This window comes from Actinia tenebrosa, unplaced genomic scaffold (assembly GCF_029948245.1).
Source record: "Actinia tenebrosa isolate PJP-AT-01 unplaced genomic scaffold, QUT_ActTen_1.0 PGA_scaffold10__47_contigs__length_13832649, whole genome shotgun sequence".
NCBI lineage: Eukaryota > Metazoa > Cnidaria > Anthozoa > Actiniaria > Actiniidae > Actinia > Actinia tenebrosa.
In genome coordinates, this window is record NW_028292570.1 from 9267127 (window position 1) to 9279822 (window position 12696).

General features: G+C 34.7%; 1 protein-coding gene across 2 annotated transcripts in view; it reads right to left on the minus strand.

The window, feature by feature from the left end:
- Positions 1 to 12696, minus strand: part of LOC116303751 (uncharacterized) — a 30086-nt gene that overhangs the window by 4937 nt on the left and 12453 nt on the right. Inside the window, exons 1-7 of one of the 2 annotated variants that reach the window (XM_089026846.1) lie at positions 8935 to 9061; positions 5035 to 5399; positions 3144 to 3339; positions 2046 to 2140; positions 1490 to 1649; positions 1322 to 1391; positions 399 to 688 (exon numbers count right to left, since the gene is read on the minus strand). In XM_089026846.1, coding sequence (XP_088882972.1) covers positions 399 to 688; positions 1322 to 1391; positions 1490 to 1649; positions 2046 to 2140; positions 3144 to 3339; positions 5035 to 5387 — 1164 coding nt within the window. In that variant the 5' untranslated portion in view covers positions 5388 to 5399; positions 8935 to 9061. Of the gene's footprint in view, positions 1 to 398; positions 689 to 1321; positions 1392 to 1489; positions 1650 to 2045; positions 2141 to 3143; positions 3340 to 5034; positions 5400 to 8934; positions 9062 to 12696 lie in introns of those variants that run through there. The other variant, XM_089026845.1, reaches the window with a different exon arrangement.

The following is a 12696-nucleotide window of genomic DNA, read 5'->3' on the forward strand; positions in this document are numbered from 1 at the left end:
TTACCCAATCACTTGCAACGCTTAGTATACAGCTACACCTATACACCTTGACTTCGAATTTGCCATATCATTATTCGCACCTGACTAACCTAGCTCTATTTAACAAATAGACATCAGTTTTTTATGTGTCTGTCCTCTTATTGACGATATATTTTGTCATCACATTACCAAAGTAATGTGGAGTGTGGATCCGCATACTGCTTTGACAATTTGATGACGAAATGACGAAGAGGACAGACACATAAAATACTGATGTCTATTCGTTTTTTTACAATAACAAAAACGATAAAAACTTCTCATTTTTAGTGATCAAAAAACCTATGGAACGAGCGCGCGCTCGTGGACGTCAGCTTTATCTGTCTGTCCTCTTGTGTACACATCAAAAACATCGTACTTACCATCTCAGGTGGTTTAGGCAGATCTGGTACTGTAAGTAATTCTTTCAAGTCCAATGTATTCAGGCCACAGAGAGCTGATCCTGTCGAAGGGCTCTTCTTTACCACCACGTAAAACAAGGTTAATTGCTTCACGTCTTTGGTAGACTTGGTCACCCTCACATCTTTTATCGCGGAATTATCGTTGCGACCATAAAAATACATTAAAGCGGTATGCTCCTCGACAAAAAGGCTGTTTATTCCAGCTTCCTTATTGCGCCAGGCTTTGAACATAGCTGGAAAACTGTCGAACTCTAGCAGGGTAAATAAAATAAAATCTGTCACTAGCTATCACTGGGATGATAGACACAATTTCAGTACTGCTGTTTGTGCTACTATTATATACTACTACCTTCGCTGTTGTTTGCAGCTACTGCCTACTATATTCCTGCTGCTGCTGCTGTTGTTGTTCTAGTGTTTTTTTCTTACTTGTAGATGCTGATCTACTATGTTTATGTTATGGATGTTGCTGCAGCTACTGCTGCTGTTGTTTGCAGCTGCTGCTCTACTACTCCTGTTGCTGCTGCATGCTGATGCTGTTGTTCTTGTAGCTGCTGATCTACTACGTTTCTGTCATGGATGTCGCTACTACTACTACTACTACTACTACTGCTGCTGCTGTTCTAGCAGCTGCTGCTCTACTACTCCTGCTGCTGCTGCTGTTGCTGTACACGTTGATGTTACTGGTGCTGTTGTTCTTGTAGCTGCTGATCTACTGCTCCTGCTGCTGCTACTGCTGCTGTACACGTTGTTACTGGTGCTGTTGTTCTTGTAGCTGCTGATTTACTATGCTTCTGTTACAGATATTTCTGCTACTGCAACTACTACTGTTGCATGCTTTTTGAAGCTGCTGCTTTATACTACTACCAATATATACTATTCAATACCTTTAATGCTTTTGGCACCCTGTTCCGTAACGTAGTCCTTGACTTTCGTATCATTCGAAATTATCGCGACCTTAAAATGAAAACATTATTGAATTAATTGAAACAATCACATGTAATAGCCCATTGCCTCCAGCTCAATCAAGCAGGGATATATATATAGAGACTTACATTTCTGTTTTTCAACGTGTGGCAGCTTTTTTCTACTGTTGCTATGGTTATTGTGCTGGCAATGGTGGCAGTGAAGAAGGATATGATAACAATCCCCATGATGATCCAAATCATGGCAAACACTCGACCAAGCACAGTACGAGGTGTCTTGTCTCCATACCTTTAGAGAAATCAAACGATTTTGAAAAGGATACTTTACATTTGGATTTCAAATTCAAATTGCGAGTGAGATATAAAATGTTTCCATTTAAAGAGCTAAAATTAATATTAACCAAGCCTTCGAAGCTATACTCATTTAAAATAGATATAGTCATCAAAATACTGGAATACTTTTTGAGTAATTTCAGGTTTAGTACAGATACTACGACTAGCTACTTTTATTTGCCAAAAATTAGTAGAACGTGTCTTTATCAAATGTTAAAGTAACCACCTTAACATTAATACTTTTATTGGTTAGCACTTCATTAGTGGTAGAATTGGCATTAGAAAAAGATGAACATAAAGCCAAAGAAAACAATAATAAGCGTGCAAAGGCACTTGGGATACTAGTACTCACCCCACCGTCGTCATGGAAATAAAAGCCCACCAGAACCCGTCGAAAGTTCCACGAAAGAAAGAACTCGAGAATTCCTGAGCATTTTGGCGCGCTTCCTACAAATAGAAAAGGCGGGATTAAATTTAGGTCCATTATAAATCATACCCTGGTGAAACATGAATAAAAGTTAATCAAGGAGTAGAGCTGGGGTAATAATATAATAAAGACTTTATTTCAACAGGGTAGCCCTTTCAGCAACTAGGCTGATATCCATAGGGGCCCTGCATATAAAACAATAAACTAATTACAAACTATAAAAATATATACTTCACTATATACAAACTAATTCTATGATAAAATCTGAAAAAATCCTAACTAATTTTTATATCAAATTTAAATTTAAGAATAACATGTACCTAGAAAAAAAAAACTATATATGTTATATGTCTAAAAAAAATTACTAAAAAAATTATTAAATTATTCAGTAAAAGAACATTCATGACGCTTCTATTGAGTCAACAAGAAAAGGCTTTCGTCAAAGGGTTTGACCTCCAAAAGACTTATGTTTTTTACTGATGACCCTCCTTTCTGAAGCCCCACCCCTCCCCTCTGAAGCCCGATCCCTCCCCTCTAAAGCCCGACCCCTCCCCCCACCTTCTCCTACTCATAGTTAATAGAGGGGAATGGTTAGGAAAAATATTGTTATTAGGTCTTTGTTCGCTTTTGTTGTTGAACCGGTCTTGACCGTGCACAATGTTTGATTTATGCTCATCCGAAATTAGAAAATAAATAAACATAAACTTTGTCTATGGGATTGTTGTAAGGAATATTCAAATATCTCTTATAAATCTTTAAGTATTTTGAACTAGCAGCCAAAAGAAAGATTTTGGTCTGTTCACTCAGCCATTGCCAACAATGGTAAAACAAGCAATGGTAAAACAAAGGATTGTGCACGGTTAAGCTTGAAAAAAGTGAACAAAGACCTATAACAATAGGGTTTCCTAACCATTCCCCTCTGTTAACTATGTCCTACTGCTAGGGCTCTTTTTTCTAATGACCTTATACCCAAAGACACCCTACTTTCATGCAAAAGGCTTTTAACTGAGTGTAGTTTCTTACCAATACCCACAAGATGACGCCAGCAATGGCAGCCAATAAAAACACGATGGGCAAGATAGGCGACTGTTTACGAATGATCTGGAATATTTCATAGCTGAGATCTTCTCGACACCTCCCGATATCCACCATCATTATCAAATTACTTTGCTTTTGGCTCGCGATGACTTGTACTGTGCTGTCATTGTGATAGTATTGGCTGACAAATCAAAGTAAATAGTCTAGATAAGACCGGGAGAGTTGCGGAGTCTGAAAGTGGAACTGAGCTGCGTGGAGGTATGTTTGCCAAAGAATCGTGAACAGAGGCTTTGCACCATCACGTGATGGCAGTCATGACAGGAGGCACAACAATAGAGTCGTTCTCCCTTGAGAAACTGAATTCTTTCTCATGTAAATCAGATTAGACCAGATTCAATTGTTCCTGCCTCCTGTCATGGCTGCCATCACGTGATGGTGCAAAGCCTCTATAGTCCCATTCACAGTTCCCTGTGCCATCTTGAAAGAAGCGAGGCGATGGATAGAGACATTTTTAACACCTTGAACAATGATTCACATGTATCTATCATTACAATACAAAGGCATGGATACCTTCCCGATGACGCATGGAACTGTGAAGGGGATAATTGTACAGCGTTTTTGGGGGTTAACCAGGGGTGTCGCCTATATTATGCTGAACGTCTTCTTAAGGAACTGGTCATTATTTATCAAGAGGGGAGGCTGGTGCAATATTAAATATGCTATGCTTGATTTTTGCTGACCCCCCATCTCCTATAAGCATGATTTTTACTGATTTTTGCTTAAGGTATTAGGATACGTTTACGACCACTATGCGCGCAAACTTAAATAACGCGCTGGCTTTATAGTATAACACAAACAAAGTATACATTTTCTGAAAGCTGAGTAAACATAGTTTATGAAGACATCTTCGAAATACGATTTTTTTAAATTGTTGTTCACATTATTGTCCTCGAAGCGAAATTTGACCATGCCTCAGTGAAAACGTTAACGGACACGTACATTTTAAGCTATGTTTGCGAAAAATGTCTTAACATACTCAGGAGATAATAAGCTCAAAAAGGGTGTCCCAGTTTTAGTGGCAAAAAAGATTCGAGAAAAAAGAATTTCTTAGTTTGGAGCCGGAAGCTGCAGGGAGCCACGATGGCGTTGGTCAAAACACCTTGAGCCTTCCATTTTGTCATCACTTGTCAAATTATCTGTTGTTCTGGACGATCGCAATGTAGGATCTTTTTACAAGGACAAAGGAGCATTTGGACTCAACGTTATTGCAAGCGACGGGACATTTCCGGTCTTGATAAAGTCACGATTTTTATTTGTCTCAAAATTTTGGCTTTTCCAATCAAAAATTGCAAGAAGTTTCACAAACATATGAAAGACAAAAATTTAAAGTTACGAAATTTCAAAAAAAAAAAAAATCCTAATACCTTAAACCCACACATAAAAAATGCTGACCCACCCCCTATTTGCACCAGCCCCTCCCCCCTCTCGATAAATAATGATCAGCCCCTAAAACAAGAACAGATTCACTGGGGATTAGGTAGCCGGCCACAACACATTGGAGTTTTAAATAATTAAGAAAGGAGAAAAACCTAAAAAAGGATGCTATGTGATGCCTTTCTAGGCATAACAGTCACCATTTTTGAAACCGTTCTGCATCCCCTCCCCCCCCCCCCCCCCACCCCACCTCCCCAGTGTTTCAGACTGAAGACAGAAAGGTACTAGCTGTAAACAGATGGAAAAAAGTTGATTAAAAAATTCAGTTTTCGTAGCCATACATTTTCATAATGCGCATGCGCATTGTATTAGTGCATTAACGGTCAGCGGTCGTTTTAGGCATTCTAATAGGTTTTTAATTTTAAAAAAATATTATCTGTACCTGATTTTTTTACCAACTTCAACAGGGATTGGAAACACAAACATTGCTGTCGTATTTTCATGCAATCGCTTTATCACTTCGTCTGCGTTATTAATCAACGCATTATTCCATTCGATGCTCGTGCATTTCTGAGGGCATCTGCTAATGACTTCATTTATGCCTTTTTCAAGTTGTCCGTGGTATACATTTCGCATTCCTTTGGAATCTACTCCCGGTGTACGAGTTTCTTCGTCTTTCATCAGATAAAGCGGGAAATGATTGTTCAACAGCATGTTTACACGTTGCTGGTCTTGACAATCACTTGTCCCTCTCGAAGACAGGACCAGGATCAAAAGGAACTTTAAAAACTCCATGTTGGGCCTTGTCTGAAAAAGAATAAAAACATATTCATGCACAGGGAGCCCACTGAGCGAAAAGTAAAAATGACATCGGAAAAATTGACTGATGAGTTTTTGAACTTGTGTATTTTCAGGCTTATAGTACACTTAACAAAATTACTCGACTCTGATTTGTCGAGAGGAGTACAATTATAGCGTTAAAAAAGCCGTAAAAACTAATAAGAACTAATCTTTTTTATGCATTTCAGTTGCGCGATGGGCTGAAAATCGGCCGCCAAATAGACAAAGATGAACGGCGTGCCTTCGCATTTTTTACTGAAATTTTGTTGAGTGAACTATAAACAAAACATCGCACGATCTTCTCGTACAATTTGGAATCAATAGACACTCGTAATGTTTAGAAAGTTCTTTAATTGCACTCGCCTAAAGGCTCGTGCAATTACAAGAACTTTCAAAACATTACGAGTGTCTATTAATTTCCTCGAGATCGTGCGATTTCGTATACAAAGAAAGTGTCCTTTGGCAGTGCAAGCGAACAGGGAAATTCTAGCAAAACTGTAGTAAAATATATTTTTTCCGGGCACCTCAGACTTTTGTTTTCCTTTATATCAAGAGACCATGAAGAACACTAGCCTTCATGGTCTCTTGTTGTATAGTTCTCATATGAACCTTGACTTGCTCACGGGGATTAATGGACTACTCGACGATACGGCGGCCATCTTGGATCACAAGGCATTATTGGGCGTCCAGAGACCCTCAAAAAATTACTATCCACCCTGGCAATCTCTCGTAGCTTCTTCTAAACATTTTGCATCCCCCTCCCCCCCAATACTCTGAAAAAAATTTCAAACCCCCCCCCCCCCACCAGTTTACTGGTAAAATTTTTTCCCATCCCCTCTAAATTTCACCTGCCTCCCCCCCCCCCCCCCTCCTCTGTCATACATTATGAACGCAGCCTTAACAGCTCCTCACGAGAGAATACAACAAAATATGAATTAAGACGACACACCGATCACCTTTACCTATAAAAGAAAGACAAACACACGAAAGTCTATACATTTTCCGTCATCTTTATTTTGTTTTGCCCCCTGTCGAGATGGCCGCCGTATCGTCGAAGTAGTTCATTGCACCGCTATACTTTCGTGTTATCTGCCGAAGCCTTAAGGCGGAATGAATAATTCTGCCTTCGAAAAATACCAAACTTATTTCAATCTCCATTGAGAACTTGATTGGATTTCAGTGACCTGTTGATGTAAATGTATTATCTGCAGAAAAACCTATAAATAATTAAGGTGGCCCAAAAGGGACAAGAGAAAAACATTTCTGAAAAATAAGAAACTAGACAAGTTGCCGCAAATATGAAACAAGTTGCTGTCTGACAAACAAGTTCCTGTATGTCAAACGAAAATTTTACCGATTGGGACTGAGTTCTAGAGAAGTTTGACGTTTTGTCTTTCCTAGGCACAGAACACGAACGCAATCCTCTTCATGACACAAAAACAATTCGACGAAAAAATGTCGTGTTTCGACATCTTTAGGATTTCTTTAAATTTTCGAAATGAAATATTGGTGTTACTCTTCGTTTTGAAGAGATATAAGAGTTTGAATACCGAGGTTTTCTTGATATTTTGCCCATGGAAACATTGGAATGAAGTCATTACGATGAGCGAACGTGCACTATAAATTCATGCGCAAACAATGCCCTCGAACGTCCATAATGCGTGACTGGCAGTTTGTTATCATGAGCAAATTTTCCACGAAAAAGCGTTCGTTACTTTCCTGTGCTGAGAGGAAAGATAAGAACGGTGAATTGAAATCTATTAAGCCGGGCTATTAAGCTGAAGAGAATCGGTTGCAGTTTCTCCATTCATATTAAATAGGGGGCGAAATAGACGCCATCTTGGAAATATGTTCTTAAAGACAATCACCCAGTTTCCTCGACCTTGGAAAGGCTAATATTGCACAAGGCTTTTCTTGTTGTAAAAGCTGGATAAGGCATGACATTGACGTGATATTTTCATAGCCCGACCTTCAATAAACCATGGTTAATAACTATGAATAACGAACCTAATTTACACATACGGTAAAGATTAAGAAGTTAAAGATATACATCAAATGGGAAAACCCTTTTCTCAATATTCAAGTCAAACACATTAACCTTGGTTAATGTCAGCAAGCATAATGGAGGTAATTATTTTAAAAGCGTTGAATTTCTAACGAGAGTCAAGATAAAAAATGAACTAAATTCTTTCAACAAAGCGATTATTATTATTGTTGTACAATAATAATTATTTATTCTACATAAATAAGTAAAATAAAAAGATTCAGATTACATATATAACTATCTCCTAAAACCAAGGTAACAGGTATTATTATCGTAATTTGAGTTACATTGGCAAAGAGAATGTTAAGCCCCTTTCCAAAAGTGCTGTTACTTTGGAGTCCCTTAGGTAAATTTGATCAACTTATTAAGGAGAGTATTTGCTAACGAAGCGACGCCGACGCTGCTTGGCACGGATAGTACATCGGTAAATATTCATATCGTACGGACGGTTGGAAAGAACATTTATTTTCAAAGATAAGTGAACACTATTTAGTATCCATTTAGAAACAAACATATATCAATTCAATTAGAAATCTACGAATAACTGAAACAGTCATACATGTTTATAACCCAATCCGTCTGTCCTGGCGCCCTTGGATCAACGACTTATGTTTCGCCTTGGAAAAAAGTGATATAACTCATAACGCTATAAATATGCTTAATGCGAACAAAAAGGCATTTTTTTAGTACTAAGCTTGACACTTTTCAACAAGAATGAAGTAGACTGAAGATAAAAATGTATATATATTCTTTTTGATCTTTAAAGGCATCGATATAAAATATTGATGGCGTAAAATGTCAGATGAATTTAATTGATATATATTAAATAAAAGCGTATGCGGTGGGCCAAAAAAGTAAAATGGGGAATGAAGTAAAATTAGGGGGGAAGTTAGGAAGTGAGATGAAGACGTGAAAATTGAAAAATCAGGAAGGGAAAAGGAGAGAATAAGAAAAGATGGAAGGAAAAAAGAACGAATGGTACGGCAAGGAGCCGTGAAACCAAAGGTAAAGTGAGAGAAGAGAAGAGAAGAGACGAAGGGAAGAAAAGAGATGAGATGAGATGAGAAGATAAGAATGGTAAAAATCGTATGCAACCGAGGTGTATACATAGACGTATGTATGCTCTAACAAGCGAGTTTCAGCTTCATCAACCAATAATTGAACATGCAAATATCTTGGTTAAAAAACACATTATCAACTGATAAACCATCAAAATATATTTGTCGGCGCCTCGAATGAAACACTATCTTCATCAAACCTATTTATTCTGTAATAACTTCTTTATGAGTGCTGCAGTGCTATCGATATCGCTAACCAATATAAGCGTTTAACCAAACATCAAAATGTATAGCGATAAGAACTGAAATGAAGGTATTTTTCGCTTCCTAAGTTTATGCATACAAAAAAGAACGCATGAAATACGGAATACTTTTTGTTGTATAGAAATTAACATCGTACCTGCAGTTAGCACGATAGGCGTATCGAAAGGTGTGTTACAGGATGTTCAGTTCGGCACACCTAATGCAGTAGAGTAGAAACAGGAACGTACTGTTATGTCATCTGCTAGGATGTTTACCTTCCTTTAGTGAATCAACCTCAGTTAAGTGAGTGTCTATGATTGGTTCTCTAGACGAGTGGCAGTTTGATTTTGAAGGTCTCGCGATAAGTTTTAAATATTTATTAAGTATTATACTCATGTAGACAAGCAGCTAGTGTTATCGTAATGAAAGGAAACGATTATAAAATTTTAATAAGAGATAGCTTACACTTTTTAATTTTAAATTCATGTCGATATCATCCAAGTATTCAAAAACTTAAAGCTGATAGACTATAGTTTAGGAGTAGCATGATAAGCTATAGTTTTGCTATGCTAGGCAACTCCAACCTCGGCTTGGAACTAATAATGATGATGATGATAATAATAATAATAATAATAATAATAATAATAATAATAATAATGATAATAATAATAATAATAATAATAATAATAACAATAATATAATGTAATATAATAATATATCTAGAGCACCCTTTCACAAGATTGATCTAGACGGAATAGACGACTGTCGCGTTATTTTAACATAGCGGCCATACAATAGTTTTTTTTAGCTTTCTAGTTTTTTCCTCGGGATATTATATATTAAGACATTTGTTTTACTTTTAAATAATTATTATTATTTCCATTTATATATGTTATTATATAGATATATTTTTATAATATTTTTCTTTGGATCACGCAATTGAATTAAACTAGTTTACAAATACTCTTGTAGAGAATATATTATAACTATATTTTTAGATATTTTTACAATTTAATTTTCAATAAATTAAATATTAACTTATTTTATCATTTTATTAATTTATCATTAATTTATCATTTATTAATTTATCATTTTTATTTTATCATTTATTAATTTATTTTATTATTTTATTAATTTATTATTAATTTATCATTTATTAATTTATCATTTATTAATTTATCATTTATTAATTTATTTTATTATTTTATTAATTTATTATTAATTTATCATTTATTAATTTATCATTTATTAATTTATCATTTATTAATTTATCATTTATTAATTTATCATTTATTAATTTATCATTTATTAATTTATCATTTATTAATTTATTTTATTATTTTATTAATTTATTATTAATTTATCATTTATTAATTTATCATTTTTTATTTTATCATTTATTAATTTATTTTATTATTTTATTAATTTATTATTAATTTATCATTTATTAATTTATCATTAATTTATCATTTATTAATTTATCGTTTTTTATTTTATCATTTATTAATTTATTTTATCATTTTATTACATGTAAAACTAAAAATGTTTTATTAATGAATTTCACATAATAATAATAATAATAATAATAATAATAATAATAATAATAGTGATGATGATGATGATAATAATAATAAAGCTTTTATTCATTGAGGGTAATAATAAATAGTACAAAGGTACTACACTGTAATAAACTCGTTGCCCTCCTAACAATTAAAACTAAAAAATATCAATATGCTACAATGTAAAATATATATATAAAGTATATATTTACAAATATATAAATGATGTTTTTTAAAAGTTTTTAAATAAAACATTTTCGACTGTGAAAGTCATCTTCAGTATATGATGTTCATTTGAATATACAACAGTTTAAAGGGGCACTTGGATGAAAACGCCCCAATTTTTGAAAGTCCGAATAAATGAAGTATTTGAGGATAATATGACTCAATTATGACAATTTAGATGCTAAATAAAATTGTTCATTCCCCCCCCCCCCCCCACTTTTTACTGTAAAGAAAACATGTTACTTGGCTACTATCTGGGCCATACATGAGTAAGTTTAACCAAGTTTCAAGTCATTTTCAATTTTTATCGATTTTCATCCAAGTGCCCCTTTAAGTAGTTCATGAAATCCCAGAGCAATATCATGACATTAGAATATATGTAAACAGCTAATTATATTTTATCGATGTATATTATCAAGACAAAAAGGAAAACGAAAACAAATGTAACTAATAGCGAATAATAGACGCTTTTAAATATTTTTCTTCGTTTTTCTGACAGCCTTTCAAATTAAAATCTTTATGTCGATTGACGTTTGACCACAAAAAGGTGAAGCAATTTATAATTGGCAAATATGTTTTGTAGAGAGACATACTGTGAAACCTTAATTTTGCTTTCTTTGAAAGAGAATATGTTGAAAATAATAAAACTTTTTTTTTACATGCTCTTTTCAGCTATGGTAATTTTTCTTCTGTACGTTTTGAAGACCCTTAGAATTACAAGACAAAAACTCATTATTTATTGAGAAGATATTCGGTAAAAGTTTTCTTGGATTGGTTATCATACTCTTAAAATCAAAAAAATTCATCTTGTGAATATAACAGCGAGAAACAAAACTGGACGCCAATTTGCTAATTCTAGCTGTCGTGATAAGATTGTCATTTGAGGGACTAAGGCCTAGGGCAAACGTAGAACTTTCCATGCTCCGAACTTAATTACATCAAAGAATGCCGCCTCATTATCACCTGATGTTCATTGTTTTTAATGAGGTCGATGCATGGAAAGTTCGACGTTTGCCCTAGACCTTACCCTTCCCGTGAATTAATACTAAATTATTTTTCATAATTAATGAACGCATGCTATGGAATGATAAACTATCATTATGAATTTTGTTCCTAGAACAAGATTTTACCCCGATAACCGATAACCTAAGATCAAGTGCCCTTCAAGCTCACTATGAAAAACCGTTTACGCATGCGTGAGTTTCAGTACGTTTTCCATCAATCTCGTACGGCCTGCGGCGAAGAACGAGAGCTCTGGCATAATCCCTTTTTTGAGACCAGGATTTCTTGGACTTCCGGGATAAGAGCGCATGGGTTCAAAGACTTGCCAAAAATGTTTTAAAATGTTCTCGATATTTTCAATTTTTATTTTAATCGGAAGTAAACACAGAACTCTGTTTTAAAGCATGATTTTCATTGATAATATTTCACTGCTTTCACTAGACAGTTTCATAGAAGACAATTATCCTTATGCTTTCGACCCTTTATAACTAATATAGTCCATTTATTGGGCAAGCTTGAAAGCCCAATCTCCATATTTGAAGTTGTAATACACTAGAAGACGACTGAAGTCGAACTGTGCATACAGCATTCGTATTTCATGTTGCTAAAAACCTGGCGGTCTTTTCAGTGTAATTCTGAACCGTACCATTTCTCTAAATTATTTATATTTCTCAAGGAGACCTCTTTTGTATAAGTCCTTTGGTTTCTAGAGGCCTCCTTGTACTGTATTGCATTATACTTTTAGCATTTGTATTTATTTCTTTATTTTTTGTACTATAATTATTTTGCCGTATTTATTTCACTTTTGTAATCTAGCTATATATAGATTTGGTAATATAGCAGAAATTCAATAAATGTAAATGTAAAATCTCAAGTTGTGTTCTCTTGTCTTCTATATCAATGGAATATTATTATTTTCCTAACGAATGCCGATGTCAAATGCATTCTCTTTCCTTCAATCAAGAAAATGATCTAATCCTGATAATGCCAAATCTCGAAGATTATTGTATCCGATCTATGTTGTCATCCACACTAATCATTGGAGTCGAAATTATTTCATTAATTTTGCACATTTTTTATCCCACGAAAGTGTTTTCATACAATTCTGTACAGCGGCCCAGTTGTACAAAAGG